A 15,815-nucleotide genomic window follows, 5' to 3' on the forward strand; every position below is an offset into this window, starting at 1 on the left:
TGAGCTTATTTCTCGAGTCAGTTGTTCGAATGGAGCTAGCGTGTTCATGTTCCCAACTTTCAAACATGTTCTCAAATGCCATTGAAATGGAAGAAGCGGTATGACAACCAGCACATTCATGAGCATGCAATACGACTTTCCTCGGTACGAAATCCTTGACTCAGAATGCTCATGGGGCTGATATCGCTGGTCCAAATATCAGTCGTGAAGCCAAGAGCAGTGACGCTATTACTATGTAACTCCAGTAGGGCAACATCTGAAAAATAGCGCACTTGTTAGTGTGTACCGGTACTCAAACATTTTGCGTTAATGGATTTCGCCTTTTGAGTTGTCTCGCTGAAATGTTCTTACTCTTTCAAATGACTGCTCGACTTGTTGACTTCTCGATCCACACAGCAGACACTGTGGGCTAGGTGAGGAATGCTGTGTTGCACGTGTAGCGCTAAATATTATGTAGTGCCATTACGTCATGTACCTACGTTACATAGGTATACACTTCAGCTTTGACATCGGTTTTGCACATCGCCTTTAAACTAGACATCAGGTCGATGTTGGCATTTTTAGTTAATATTGTCCAATTCCAATATGTTCACCGATATATCGTGCATCCCTAACATATACCAAGGAATTAGTGAAAATGCTATAGTAATACATAGTGGGAAAGTGGACGTGTGTTTGGACAATTAATAGACAAATAAAACCTAATAAAAACATCTGTCTTGTCCAGGACTAGAGTCTACGCCATAGCCAATCAGAGCTGCAGTAGACCTTTATTTGCCACACAGGCCTGCCATCATTCACTTTGAACTAGACTGTGTGTTTACAGGCAGTAACAACAGCGTGACTTTACATCATTAGAACACATTCGCCAAAAGCCACAAAATACACATGAATGGATTTCTGCAAATATGTAAATACCACTTGGTGAGTCCTCTTACATTTGGGAACTTTACAGTCCTATTGATCGAACAACCATGAAAAAAAGGTAGGCTCTCTCTCCCTCAGTCATGCATATCAACAACAACAAGATCAACAACTACTGCGAAACAGAGAAGGATGAGCTAAAATCTAACGAAGGAACATTACATAAACCCTCAAAATCACACTGAAACGATGGGAATTGTAGCCTCCTCGTCCCTTCTGCAGCTTGGCTGACAACAATACATGCGTGTCCCAACCAAGCACCCAAAGCTAACTTGCTACAGTATTTCCAAACACAAATTAGACAACACCTTACTCTGACCATTTTACACACCCTAGCAGAGCTAGTTAGGCTGTTAACATGTTATCTAGAGTGTTCTTGACTAACTATTACTTTCTTTGGCTATGTTTACTGACACCGGTCGGTCATATTCAGTGGGTGTTGCGCTTTTGTAAATTCATTAGTTATTCTGTGCTCTTGCACACTCAGACGAGAGAGCTTTGAAATAGGAGTAGATAGCGAGAGTGAATTTTCGAAAGCAATCGATATGCTAACGATATAACAGTTGTTCAAGTTCTTGCTAGCTAACCAAATGACACCTGCATCTCTAGCGGAGTATAGTATAGCCACCAAAAACGATGTGAGGGGAAAAAGTTTCACTTACCCACTCCTCTAATGATATGACATGTAGCTAATGATATGACATATAGCTCCCAATGGAGGCAGCAAACAATGTACCAGGCCAGCTGTGATTTACAACCCAATAGCAATATTTTGGACTACCAAGAAATTTAAATTTATTTAATTCCCCTTTATTTAACCAGGTAGGCCAGTTGAGAACAAGTTCTCATTTACAACTGCGACCTGGCCAAGATAAAGCAAAGCAGTGCAACACAAACAACACAGAGTTACACATGGAATAAACAAACGTTCAGTCAATAACACAATAGAAGAAAATCTATATTACAGTGAGTGCAAATGAGGTAAGATTAGGGAGGTAAGGCAATAAATATGCCATGGTGGCAAAGTAATTACAATTTAGCAATTAAACACTGGAGTGATAGAGTGTTGGTGAATTAGATGTATAGGTGAATTATATTAATCAAACATTGAAATACATCTATCTATTCTGCCAACAATACCTTAGTGTATGTCATAGAATGTTGAGGAAAACAGAACCTATTATTAAAACCTCTTATAAAGTTGGTTGTGTAGCATAAACTGGGAAATGTATATTTTTGACTGATATGACTGTTTCATATCTGCAAAGTAGTTAAAACGCGTCAAGGAACGAACATTAGTATGTAGCCTACACATTGCTGCGCTTATAATGAGATTAAATAATAGTTTTATCAACATTTTAAGCTAAACGTTATGTTCTGTTGCATCAGCATCATTGCATTCACATTTTTGCCAGATGTAGGCTAGGCTTACTGGTAATATGAATTTAGGATCCATCTTCCCACAACTGTCCCCGAGTCGGTTTGGAATAGCATATTTCTTTCTCACACACCGAAAAACTGATCAATAGAGTGTAAACTTGTCTACTATAGGGGATAGTAGATTGACACAGGTTAGTGATTTTGCTGTTCATTACTGGTCTTGTTGGCTGAGGAAAAGTCAATGTGGCAGTTGTTCTAACAGCGCATCGGAAATTTGGTAAAGGACGCAGCACGCAGTTGTATCCTACAGTTACATGTTCTGTTAAAATTAATTACGATCATCGAAATGTGACTTGTGTCATTATGAGCACCGTGTGTGGACGCCATAATCAGGTTACGCACCCAATGCATTTCTCAAATGTCCTGTAATGTTAGTTAAATTAAAATGCTGCCGGTGTCACTTTTCCACATTTTGTCTAGATACAACTATAATTCACACTGACTGGAAAGGGAATTCATTAACGTAATATCCACCCACTTGTGCACCTGGCTTCTAGCTAATGGACGGGTTTTGTGGTTAAATGTCCAGCAGGTCCTTGACACGTATTCCAGATATGTACGAATCAGGAGTGACAGCGGAGGGGCGACTCTGGTCCTATCTGTGACATACCTTTAACAGCAAGGCCTTCGTTCTGGCGCCATCTTCATGAAGCCTTTGAAATCCAAATAGTGAACTGCAAGCAGAGGACAACACAGGCGGTTCCGTATTACTTGGGGCATATAGGTCGTTTTAAAATACTTTAAGGTACGAAAACTCAATACACAAAAACGTAGACAAAGAAAGCAAATGCACATTGCTCATTCGCTAACCTGTCAATTTTGACCAAGCTGTCTCTCTCCTGCGCTGTTAGCTTCAGAAAGTCCAATTCGATTTCATTCGCTTTTCCCGCCGCCATTTTATTTTCCTCATCACCAGCAGCGCCGAGACTTCGAGCAGCAGCCGCGTCGAGCGACACTCCGCACGATTTCATAGAAAAGGAACAGGGAAGCGGGCGACAAAACTCCACCAAAATATAAGAACGAAAGTACACCACCGTATGTAGGACTGAAAACGTAGCTAGCTCAGCCGAGTGATTGCCAAATCCTGAAGGAAAGCAAGACCCGTCCAAAAACAGCCTTATCGCATGATTGTACACAAAATACTACATGTATGTATTTGCCAAATAATGCAATTAGTAGAGTTGATGCCGGTTTTTACGATAGGGCGTTATTTGGTGATATAGTAAAGTTCCCCTCACACCAGCTCAAAGTTGTTGTAATTGTGTCACATAGGCGAATGCACGCCGCCACCGTAGGAACGCCCTCTCCTCACTGTGACCAACGAATGTATCTGTGTGTAATCATGTGACTTCATTTTTCTTGGGTGTCGTTCCTCACACACACGAATAACAACCCCTCAACTTTACGCAGTTCCACAGCTTCTTTCGATTGGTTTCCCATGTTGTAATTGTGATGAGCATTACGTTTTTCTAGGTCTACTTATTGGTTAAGGTAACTGTCCTTTTCAAGGGTTGCCAGTATGGTTAGTGATAATTTGGGATCCTTGGGGCGTCCATACACTAAACCCTAATCCTAACCTTTGCTATAAACTTTTAACATAACCCTTGCCTTTTTTTTTTAACTAGGAAAGTATAGTTACCTAACTCTAATGTTAACCCTTACGGTGACCATTTGAAACCTAAACTACATGGGGGTATGGACGTCCCAAGGATTCTGGAGAGCATGGATGGGAGGGGGTACAGGTCAGTTGGTTGCCAAGGATTATGCATGAATGCTGCAGTGTTGCTATTACTATTTTATCTGATGTGATTGCTTTGTTATCACTGTTTGCTATAACAATGTAGTGTGTGATTTACAAAAGTATAGTTTGTAATACTTCAGAGAATGCCAAGAGTTTGCAAAGCTGTCATCAAGGCAAAAGTGTGGCTACTTTGAAGAATCTAAAATATATTTTGATTTGTTTAACACTTTTTGGGTTACTACATAATTCCATGTGTGTTATTTCATAGTTTGATGTCTTCACTATTATTCTACAATATAGAAAATAATACAAATAAAGAAAAACCCTTGAATGAGTTGGTGAGTCAAAACTTTTGACTTGTACTGTATATAAGTGCTGTGTTACAAGTGTTAGCATAGACAAATGCGTTTACTTTTGCAAGATGCCAATGACGTTGTAGACAGGATGCTGTATCTTCAGACATGCCAAACTAGATCTTGCCAGAAAGGCATTTCACTGTACTTGTGCACATAACAGTGAAACTTGAAGCTTCTCTAAATGGTCTGATGCTGGAGTACTCATATTGGAGCTGACTAAACATGTCCATCACAACACAACAGGCTTTGGGGAGGTGGGGTTGTTACCAATGTTCAACTCATAATGACACAAGGTGAAGATTTGGATATTGGATGAAGTATATGGGGAGCCTTGATCCTGCTGGCTGTTGTTGTTGTCTCCTGCAGACATTTACATTACATTTACATTTAAGTCATTTAGCAGACGCTCTTATCCAGAGCGACTTACAAATTGGTGAATTCACCTTCTGACATCCAGTGGAACAGCCACTTTACAATAGTGCATCTAAGTCATTTAAGGGGGGGGGGGGGTGAGAAGGATTACTTTATCCTATCCTAGGTATTCCTTGAAGAGGTGGGGTTTCAGGTGTCTCCGGAAGGTGGTGATTGACTCCGCTGTCCTGGCGTCGTGAGGGAGTTTGTTCCACCATTGGGGGGCCAGAGCAGCGAACAGTTTTGATGTGGCTTCGTCCATCAGACTTGATAACTCAGAGCAGAGGTCGCTTTCCAGTTCGATTGGAATGCCCCCCCCCCCGCCAAAATATAGGCTGGGCTGTAAACCTGTCATCACTGTCATGGTGACAGAGATAGATGGCCACCTGTCGCCGTCTTGTAACAGGAAGCAGTGTAGTTTGAGGGAAAATGAAAGGGATCAAATTAATCTCCTGGTTTCAATTAAATCAATGAAGAATAATGGTTATCAAACACATAGGAAGCAAGCCCAATATGCATAGGCCTACCAAATCTGCTAATTATTTTACCCAAGATTCAACAGTACATCATTTAGCATTGTAGATATACTGTAGAAACACGTAACTTTTGCACCTGGAGTTTATCTAATAAAATCTGTCTATGAAATGGGTGGGCTACCAAAGGGATGAAACACAGACTCCAGATTGTGTCTTTTCAATATAAAGGAAATAATAACTGACCATGAAGTCATAGAATAGGTTAGGTTAGGTTAGTTACATAAAGCTCAAGAGCTCTTAGATATCGGAGACATTGAGTTAGGTTATGTGTAATCCTAAAACATCTCCCAGAATACCAGGTCAGTTGTCATACTGTACAGTTGTCATATCACATACCATACAATAGTACCACAGGGTATATTATCCACAAATCACTCTGATGAATGTTAATATGAAATACACAAAAAACATTAAAACATTAATCATGGAAAAAAGTTAGAATTTGTAGATAATTGGCCCTCTTTCTGGGACTCACCCACAAACAGGACCAAGCCTGACCTGCTGAGGAGTGACGGACTCCATCCAAGCTGGAGGGGTGCTCTCATCTTATCTACCAACATAGACAGGGCTCTAACTCCTCTAGCTCCACAATGAAATAGGGTGCAGGCCAGGCAGCAGGCTGTTAGCCAGCCTGCCAGCATAGTGGAGTCTGCCACTAGCACAGTCAGTGTAGTCAGCTCAGCTATCACCATTGAGACCGTGTCTGTGCCTCGACCTAGGTTGGGCAAAACTAAACATGGCGGTGTTCGCCTTAGCAATCTCACTAGGATAAAGACCACCTCCATTCCTGTCATTATTGAAAGAGATCATGATACCTCACATCTCAAAATAGGGCTACTTAATGTTAGATCCCTTACTTCAAAGGCAATTATAGTCAATGAACTAATCACTGATCATAATCTTGATGTGATTGGCCTGACTGAAACATGGCTTAAGCCTATTTTTTTTCACCTTTATTTAACCAGGTAGGCTAGTTGAGAACAAGTTCTCATTTGCAACTGCGACCTGGCCAAGATAAAGCTTAGCAGTGTGAGCAGACAACACAGAGTTACACATGGAGTAAACAATTAACAAGTCAATAACACAGTACAAAAAAGGCGAGTCTATATACATTGTGTGCAAAAGGCATGAGGAGGTAGGCAAATAATTACAACCTTGCAGATTAGCACTGGAGTGATAAATGATCAGATGGTCATGTACAGGTAGAGATACTGGTGTGCAAAAGAGCAGAAAAGTAAATAAATAAAAACAGTGTGGGGATGAGGTAGGTGAAAATGGGTGGGTTATTTACCAATAGACTATGTACAGCTGCAGCGATCGGTTAGCTGCTCAGATAGCACATGTTTGAAGTTGGTGAGGGAGATAAAAGTCTCCAACTTCAGGGATTTTTGCAATTCGTTCCAGTCACAGGCAGCAGAGTACTGGAACGAAAGGCGGCCAAATGAGGTGTTGGCTTTAGGGATGATCAGTGAGATACACCTGCTGGAGCGCGTGCTACGGATGGGTGTTGCCATCGTGACCAGTGAACTGAGATAAGGCGGAGCTTTACCTGACCTGGAGCCAGTGGGTCTGATGAATTTACTGTGTTAAATGAGGCCTCACCTCCTGGCTACACTAGTGACCATATCCCCCGTGCATCCCGCAAAGGCGGAGGTGTTGCTAACATTTACGATAGCAAATTTCAATTTACCAAAAAAAAAATGACGTTTTCGTCTTTTGAGCTTCTAGTCATGAAATCTATGCAGCCTACTCAATCACTTTTTATAGCTACTGTTTACAGGCCTCCTGGGCCATATACAGCGTTCCTCACTGAGTTCCCTGAATTCCTATCGGACCTTGTAGTCATAGCAGATAATATTCTAATCTTTGGTGACTTTAATATTCACATGGAAAAGTCCACAGACCCACTCCAAAGGGCTTTCGGAGCCATCATCGACTCAGTGGGTTTTGTCCAACATGTCTCTGGACCCCCACTCACTGTCACAGTCATACGCTGGACCTAGTTTTGTCCCATGGAATAAATGTTGTGGATCTTAATGTTTTTCCTCATAATCCTGGACTATCGGACCACCATTTTATTACGTTTGCAATTGCAACAAATAATCTGCTCAGACCCCAACCAAGGAACATCAAAAGTCGTGCTATAAATTCACAGACAACACAAAGATTCCTTGATGTCCTTCCAGATTCCCTCTGTCTACCCAATGACACCAGAGGACAAAAATCAGTTAACCACCTAACTGAGGAACTCAATTTAACCTTGCGCAATACCCTAGATGCAGTTGCACCCCTAAAAACTAAAAACATTTCTCATAAGAAACTAGCTCCCTGGTACACAGAAAATACCCAAGCTCTGAAGCAAGCTTCCAGAAAATTGGAACGGAAATGGCGCCACACCAAACTGGAAGTCTTCCGTCTAGCTTGGAAAGACAGTACCGTGCAGTACCGAAGAGCCCTTACTGCTGCTCGATCATCCTATTTTTCTAACTTAATTGAGGAAAATAAGAACAATCCGAAATTCATTTTTGATACTGTCGCAAAGCTAACTAAAAAGCAGCATTCCCCAAGAGAGGATGACTTTCACTTTAGCAGTGATAAATTCATGAACTTCTTTGAGGAAAAAATTATGATTATTAGAAAGCAAATTACAGACTCCTCTTTAAATCTGCGTATTCCTTCAAATCTCAGTTGTCCTGAGACTGCATAACTCTGCCAGGACCTAGGATCAAGAGAGACGCTCAAGTGTTTTAGTACTATATCTCTTGACACAATGATGAAAATAATCATGGCCTCTAAACCTTCAAGCTGCATACTGGACCCTATTCCAACTAAACTACTGAAAGAGCTGCTTCCTGTGCTTGGTCCTCCTATGTTGAACATAATAAACGGCTCTCTATCCACCGGATGTGTACCAAACTCACTAAAAGTGGCAGTAATAAAGCCTCTCTTGAAAAAGCCAAACCTTGACCCAGAAAATATAAAAAACTATCGGCCTATATCGAATCTTCCATTCCTCTCAAAAATCTTAGAAAAGGCTGTTGCGCAGCAACTCACTGCCTTCCTGAAGACAAACAATGTATACGAAATGCTTCAGTCTGGTTTTAGACCCCATCATAGCACTGAGACGGCACTTGTGAAGGTGGTAAATGACATTTTAATGGCATCGGACCGAGGCTTTGCATCTGTCCTCGTGCTCCTAGACCTTAGTGCTGCTTTTGATACCATCGATCACCACATTCTTTTGGAGAGATTGGAAACCCAAAATGGTCTACACGGACAAGTTCTGGCCTGGTTTAGATCTTATCTGTCGGAAAGATATCAGTTTGTCTCTGTGAATGGTTTGTCCTCTGACAAATCAACTGTAAATTTTGGTGTTCCTCAAGGTTCCGTTTTAGGACCACTATTGTTTTCACTATATATTTTACCTCTTGGGGATGTTATTCGAAAACATAATGTTAACTTTCACTGCTATGCGGATGACACACAGCTGTACATTTCAATGAAACATGGTGAAGCCCCAAAATTGCCCTTGCTAGAAGCATGTGTTTCAGACATAAGGAAGTGGATGGCTGCAAACTTTCTACTTTTAAACTCGGACAAAACAGTGATGCTTGTTCTAGGTCCCAAGAAACAAAGAGATCTTCTGTTGAATCTGACAATTAATCTTAATGGTTGTACAGTCGTCTCAAATAAAACTGTGAAGGACCTCGGCGTTACTCTGGACCCTGATCTCTCTTTTGAAGAACATATCAAGACGATTTCAAGGACAGCTTTTTTCCATCTACGTAACATTGCAAAAATCAGAAACTTTCTGTCCAAAAATGATGCAGAAAAATTAATCCATGCTTTTGTCACTTCTAGGTTAGACTACTGCAATGCTCTACTTTCCCGGATAAAGCACTAAATAAACTTCAGTTAGTGCTAAATACGGCTGCTAGAATCCTGACTAGAACCAAACAATTTGATCATATTACTCCAGTGCTAGCCTCCCTACACTGGCTTCCTGTCAAAGCAAGGGCTGATTTCAAGGTTTTACTGCTAACCTACAAAGCATTACATGGGCTTGCTCCTACCTATCTCTCTGATTTGGTCCTGCCGTACATACCTACACGTACGCTACGGTCACAAGACGCAGGCCTCCTAATTGTCCCTAGAATTTCTAAGCAAACAGTTGGAGGCAGGGCTTTCTCCTATAGAGCTCCATTTTTATGGAACGGTCTGCCTACCCATGTCAGAGACGCAAACTCGGTCTAAACCTTCAAGTCTTTACTGAAGACTCATCTCTTCAGTGGGTCATATGATTGAGTGTAGTCTGGCCCAGGAGTGGGAAGGTGAACGGAAAGGCTCTGGAGCAACGAACCACCCTTGCTGTCTCTGCCTGGCCGGTTCCCCTCTTTCCACTGGGATTCTCTGCCTCTAACCCTATTACAGGGGCTGAGTCACTGGCTTACTGGGGCTCTCTCATGCCGTCCCTGGAGGGGGTGCGTCACCTGAGTGGGTTGATTCACTGATGTGGTCATCCTGTCTGGGTTGGCACCCCCCCTTGGGTTGTGCCATGACGGAGATCTTTGCGGGCTATGCTCAGCTTTGTCTCAGGATGGTAAGTTGGTGGTTGAAGATATCCCTCTAGTGGTGTGGGGGCTGTGCTTTGGCAAAGTGGGTGGGGTTATATCCTTCCTGTTTGGCCCTGTCCGGGGGTGTCCTCGGGTGGGGCCACAGTGTCTCCTGACCCCTCCTGTCTCAGCCTCTAGTATTTATGCTGCAGTAGTTTATGTGTCGGGGGGCTGGGGTCAGTTTGTTATATCTGGAGTACTTCTCCTGTCCAATTCAGTGTCCTGTGTGAATCTAAGTGTGCGTTCTCTAATTCTCTCCTTCTCTTTCTCGGAGGACCTGAGCCCTAGGACCATGCCCCAGGACTACCTGACATGATGAGTCCTTGCTGTCCCAGTCCACCTGGCCGTGCTGATGCTCCAGTTTCAACTGTTCTACCTTATTATTATTCGACCATGCTGGTCATTTATGAACATCTTGGCCATGTTCTGTTATAATCTCCACCCGGCACAGCCGGAAGAGGACTGGCCACCCCACATATGCTCTCTCTAATTCTCTTTCTTTCTCTCTCTCGGAGGACCTGAGCTCTAGGACCATGCCCCAGGACTACCTGACATGATGACTCCTTGCTGTCCCCAGTCCACCTGGCCGTGCTGCTGCTCCAGTTTCAACTGTTCTGCCTTATTATTATTCGACCATGCTGGTCATTTATGAACATTTGAACATCTTGGCCATGTTCTGTTATAATCTCTACCCGGCACAGCCAGAAGAGGACTGGCCACCCCACCATAGCCTGGTTCCTCTCTAGGTTTCTTCCTAGGTTTTGGCCTTTCTAGGGAGTTTTTCCTAACCACCGTGCTTCTACACCTGCATTGCTTGCTGTTTGGGGTTTTAGGCTGGGTTTCTGTACAGCACTTTGAGATATCAGCTGATGTACGAAGGGCTATATAAATAAATTTGATTTGATAATCAGTCATTTATTGCAAAGGCTACAGACCCGACTCTTTTATAGCTATAATCCTGCTCCAAAATAACAGACTGAAGTAGCCTATTCTGTGCTGTTACATTTACTGTGTACAGTTATATATTTTGCAAGCTATACATTTTTTGGGGGGGTCAAACATTTTATTTGTCAGTTTTGTTTATTTGTGAGGCAACCTACATTTATGAAAGCTGCATTAAATTATAAACTGTATTGAGACTTTCTAATGAGATAAATAATTCGAGTGATATTTCTTTAAATGCATGAAATTCTGTTTGACTGTCTGACAAACTATGCAAACCGTGTATCCCATCACGCCTGTGACAGCATTTGTCAACAACATTCAAGTCAAGACACTCCAAAATGGCGGATCGTGAAGAGGGTAAGTGTCGCTCTCAAACCAAAAACGACCTTTATGTTTCCATATTTGGTCCCATATTTCCATCTTGGATGTACGCTATAGAGCATTAAATCATATCCATATATGTCAAATATGTGGCAACCTACTCGCTAAAAAAACGATTTGGTCTACTCTTTCGGTCTCTGATCGCACTCACTCGGTATGTTTCAATGTATCAACGTCATAGATTATATCAAGATAAGTAGGAATGGCTACAGTTGCAACATTGTTACCACGTTGTAACACTATGCAATTTGACATTTTAGACTGCTATGTCCCCACATACGCGAATGGATTATTATGGCAAGATGTGCCTGTAAGAAATTAGACTCATAATCCTCTCCTTCCAACATGGTTTGACGTTACTTCATTTGTACTGTTGCCAATGGAAGATGGCACAATCATCCCAACACGTCTGACGGGGATATTAATTACTTGTGAAACTGCCAATTGTTCGCCTCTTGTACATAAAGTGCTCTACTTTGTGTCTCCCGCCCCAAGACCCAGAGAATGAGGACACATATGAGGTGGTCGACCTGACACAATATGCTAGGCGTCAACAATGGTGGGGCTGCCTATTTGGTGGGAACAATTCGGGTCCTATGGCTGAGAAGTATTCGGTGGCCACACAAATAGCACTGGGTGGTGCGAGTGGCTGGTAAGTCCTGCAGGCCAAGGTAGCCTATGTTGATTATACAACGGAGCATCCTCAGGACTGTTCTTTATCATTTGCTGTATCTCTCTCATGGTGGTCAATGCTACTGTACTTTAATGCATGGTATGATCAAAATACAGGATTCCTCTGTAGAGGATTCTATTGCCCTGTTTAGTGTACTATATGCAGGATAGGGTTTAATTAGAGTTTTGCATTGTCTCTCACTGCCAGGTGTGCAGGATATCTTTTCCAGAAGGTGGGGAAGATCGCAGCCACTGCTGTGGGTGGAGGATTCCTATTGTTACAGGTGGGAAAAAGGTTTTAATGTACAGTATAAAAGTCTAAATTAGTTATTTCACATGCTGGTCACCCACTGCGAAGAGAAGCTTGCTCTTTATCTACAATACTATTAGCTAAAATCCTTATTGTCATAGATTATTTTACATAGCATTTTTGCTTAGTTTTTTTAATAGTCCCTAAAATAAAAATAAATATATTCTATTCTCCAGATAGCCAACCACAGTGGATATGTGCAGGTGGACTGGAAGAGAGTGGAGAAGGATGTCAACAAAGCCAAGAGGCACCTGAAGAAGAAAGCCGACAGGGCTGTACCAGAGCTCAACTCTTTTATCGACCAGGTAGCTCTACACCTGTTGTATTCGGCACATGTGACAAATAGCATTTGATTTGATTTGATTTGTGCATGACAAAGCAGTGTGAATTGAACTACATTCATACTGACATAATACGAATTCTGCCTACTTGTACAGACTCGGCTGCTAAGTCAAGGGATCAATTATCCATATGCATTCAGATCTGTTATTTGTCTTAAAAGAATATTGCACTTTTCTTACATTTTAAAACTGTTATTTATCTCAATCCCTCCCAGTCCACAGAGTTTGTGAAGACAAACATTATCGTCACCAGTGGATTCTTTGGAGGCTTCTTGCTTGGGCTGGCATCCTAAGAACACAACAGGGGCCTGCAGTTTTAGATAAGAATCACTTGAGAGGTCTGGCTGTGAAGTGAAATGCCCTTTTAAAAACGTGGTGGGAACAACAAGAACAGATGCACAGCACAATATATCAAATTGAGCCAATTACACAACCCGCAAAAAAGGTATTGTTGTTGTAAATACTCTGTAATGTGTACTTACTATGCTGTTTCACAATACCTACCTGTCTACCTACCATGTAATTGCATGGTTTTAGCACCACCTGATAGAAACTGGAATCAAGATATCCTGCTGCTCCACCGTATAAACAAAACCGTGTTTCTAGCTAGGCTTTAGCCCCCAATTCAAGGCAATTGGGTACAACCCAAAAGGAACTAGCCAGTGGGTCCTGTGGGAAACGCTGGTCTACAAAACAGTTATTAATCAAAATGCGATAAGGGCACACAGGTGTTGCGACCCTGTAGATGGGGATCCAGTGTTGCTGGCTCACTCTGATTCATATATTCATCATATGAAAGATAGAAACATACTCACTTTCAATGGCGTTGAGCTGCTGCTGGAGATGGACGTATGTACATGTGTAAAAAGGACAGGAAGATGCAAAACACTGCGATTGATGCTGTATTTATTCAGATCGACTGTGTGATCTTCAGCAGAACTTTATGCATGTGTACAGTATATGTACAGTGTACTGTTGCACTTGTTACACACACACACACACACACACACACACACACACACCTAATTGGGCTGCAATGTGAACTTATTGATTACATTTGAGTCTAGTTCTTTCAAGTGTTTTCTGGTCAATATAGTCCTACTCCGCAAGTATACCCAAGTCATGCAGTGCACAATATATGCCCTTTTCATTCATTTGTATGAGTTAATACTTCAATCACATTATATTTATTGAGTTAGGATTACCATGACTATCTTTATTTTGCCTTTACCAGCGGTGCAATATTTGCTTGGAGGTAATTTAGCCTCTTTTGTGTTTTCTCTTTCACAGGAAAGCAATTTACCTTTGTTATTGAATTACAATGCTGTTGTACTTTGTGTATATATTCTTAATATAAAAGACCAAATGCAACCAACAATCATGGCTTTCTTTATTTCAAATGAAAGAATAGGCCTATGTCTGTGTCAAGTTTAGCTTTAAAAAATAGATTTTAAAAAACATTGTATCACAGCGCCTCTACTATTTCTAAAGATCTAACTTACCTGTACTGTATATATGAATATGTATGTATAGTGTGTAAATTCTATTTTTGTTGTCTCTTGGTGTCTCCTATATATTACTTATTTTTTATTTAGTGTAATGTATTTAATTTAAAATCTTATATTGTTCTTGTCTATTACTGTTCTGTACTTTGTCATGTATTTGAGTGTTTTATGTGGACTCCAGGAAGAGTGCAGTAGCTAATAGGGATCCCAATAAACTAAACTTCCTTCAGTACTTTGAGTTTAGGGCGCAGATCATTTCCTGCCCTCCAATTTGACTTAAATTACTTAAATGAGCAACCATGTATCTTTCAAGTCATCGTTACTATGTAATTGAAATTGTATATTATTTCCAAATGTTGTTGCAATATTGCAAAATGTTCCTGTGCAGTGTTACCATTTTCAGAGAAGAATGTTTCAAAAAAATCAAACTGAAACCCTAGACTCTGACGCTGCACCGTTGCCGGGCAACGGACGATAACCGGCACGCTCCATGGCAACCGAAAAACTGGTGAAGAACGGAAGACGTTCTCACGAGTTGGACGAAGTATAAAGTACATTTATATTCCAAATACTGCCTCTATTGCGCTGCCGATGCTTCCTGGCAATTCTCTTATCAAAAACGTAAGGTTTTCTAGTGGATATATTTTACTTTATTTTGTTTATTGAATGGCCATATATATTAACTCTATGCTTGGCGAATTGAAGCAAACGGGAAAAATATATCGACTAGCTGCGTCCACAGATTGTGCAAGTGTTTTGCCTTGTATAGTGCATTCCTGCTGCGAGGAAATTAGGGCAGCAATTTGCATGTTATGAATTCCTGCTTGTCTGACTTTATCCTCTTACCACAAACCATAATATTTCCTTGCAATTGGCTCTGTTGTCTTTTCTTGACTCATTTGTGACTTCCTTATCCTACAGTTGGGGAAAGACAAATTCCACAAGTCCTAGTATTTTGACTGTTCCAAAGGGGGTCCCTCTGATGGTGGGTTCAGGGAAGCCAGGCATTGAAGGGGAGTTGCTGCTGGGCCAGAAGCCACAACCAAACTACTCTTGTCTTCCCCAAAGGAGAGGGCAGTGACACTCTGTCATGGGTGGCTTTTGACAGGTCTGTCATGGAACTGTTTTGGGCTTTCCAAAGAATCTTGGAAAGTGCATACACACTGTGGTTAATTGTTGTCAAGAAGGATGACTACAGACAGACTGCGATATTTTCACCATCTCTCCCCCTCAGGTGCTGAGCTTCGACACATTATTTTGGGAGGCTGTGCCTCAGAAGCGAGAGAAGTATCACATAATTTTTAAAAATGTTTTACTTAACCTTTATTTAACTAGGCAAGGCAGTTAAGAACAAATTCTTATTTACAATGACGGCCTCCCGGGGAACAGTGGGTTAACTGCCTTGTTCAGGGGCAGAAAGACATATTTTTACCTTGTCAGCTCGGGATTCGACCCAGCAACATTTCAGTTACTGGCCCTCCGCTCTAAGCACGAGGCTACCTGCCGCCCCCCAAAAAAACAAGAGCGCCCAATGTGGGGCGCGAACCCACGACCCTGAGATTAAGAGTCTCATGCTCTACCGACTGCGTGTATGATCTGTTTCTATCTGTTGGACAATCCAGAATTCAGAATTCAAGAAC

At 41.6% G+C, this 15,815-nt stretch overlaps 2 protein-coding genes across 10 annotated transcripts in view; one reads left to right on the top strand and one right to left on the bottom strand.

Annotated features, from left to right (window-relative positions):
* The window catches only part of LOC135518977 (lysine-specific demethylase 6A-like), a 114,576-nt gene extending 110,945 nt beyond the window's left edge, over positions 1-3,631 (bottom strand). For all 8 annotated transcript variants that reach the window (XR_010452240.1, XR_010452239.1, XM_064943977.1 and 5 more), the window contains exons 1-2: positions 3,175-3,631; positions 2,975-3,038 (exon numbers count right to left, since the gene is read on the bottom strand). Coding sequence is in view for 6 of the 8 variants with exons in the window: in XM_064943977.1 (XP_064800049.1) it covers positions 2,975-3,038; positions 3,175-3,335 (225 nt within the window). In the remaining 2 variants the exon portion in view is untranslated. The remainder of the gene's footprint in view (positions 1-2,974; positions 3,039-3,174) is intronic.
* A 7,600-nt stretch (positions 3,632-11,231) lies between these two features.
* On the top strand, positions 11,232-14,407 carry LOC135518980 (FUN14 domain-containing protein 1-like). 2 transcript variants are annotated; one of them, XR_010452241.1, is made up of 6 exons: positions 11,232-11,323; positions 11,843-11,999; positions 12,228-12,303; positions 12,506-12,634; positions 12,886-13,115; positions 13,961-14,407. XR_010452241.1 is itself a non-coding variant. In XM_064943979.1 (5 exons), the coding sequence occupies exons 1-5, from the start codon at positions 11,305-11,307 to the stop codon at positions 12,961-12,963; spliced, it is 459 nt and encodes a 152-aa protein (XP_064800051.1). In that variant the 5' UTR covers positions 11,232-11,304; the 3' UTR covers positions 12,964-14,407. The 2 variants fall into 2 exon arrangements, 1 of the variants encoding a protein (XP_064800051.1); XM_064943979.1 differs by having other exon boundaries at positions 12,886-14,407.
* Positions 14,408-15,815: the final 1,408 nt, after the last annotated feature.

The sequence above is a fragment of the Oncorhynchus masou genome, chromosome 29 (genome assembly GCF_036934945.1).
Source record: "Oncorhynchus masou masou isolate Uvic2021 chromosome 29, UVic_Omas_1.1, whole genome shotgun sequence".
Classification (NCBI taxonomy): Eukaryota; Metazoa; Chordata; class Actinopteri; order Salmoniformes; family Salmonidae; genus Oncorhynchus; species Oncorhynchus masou.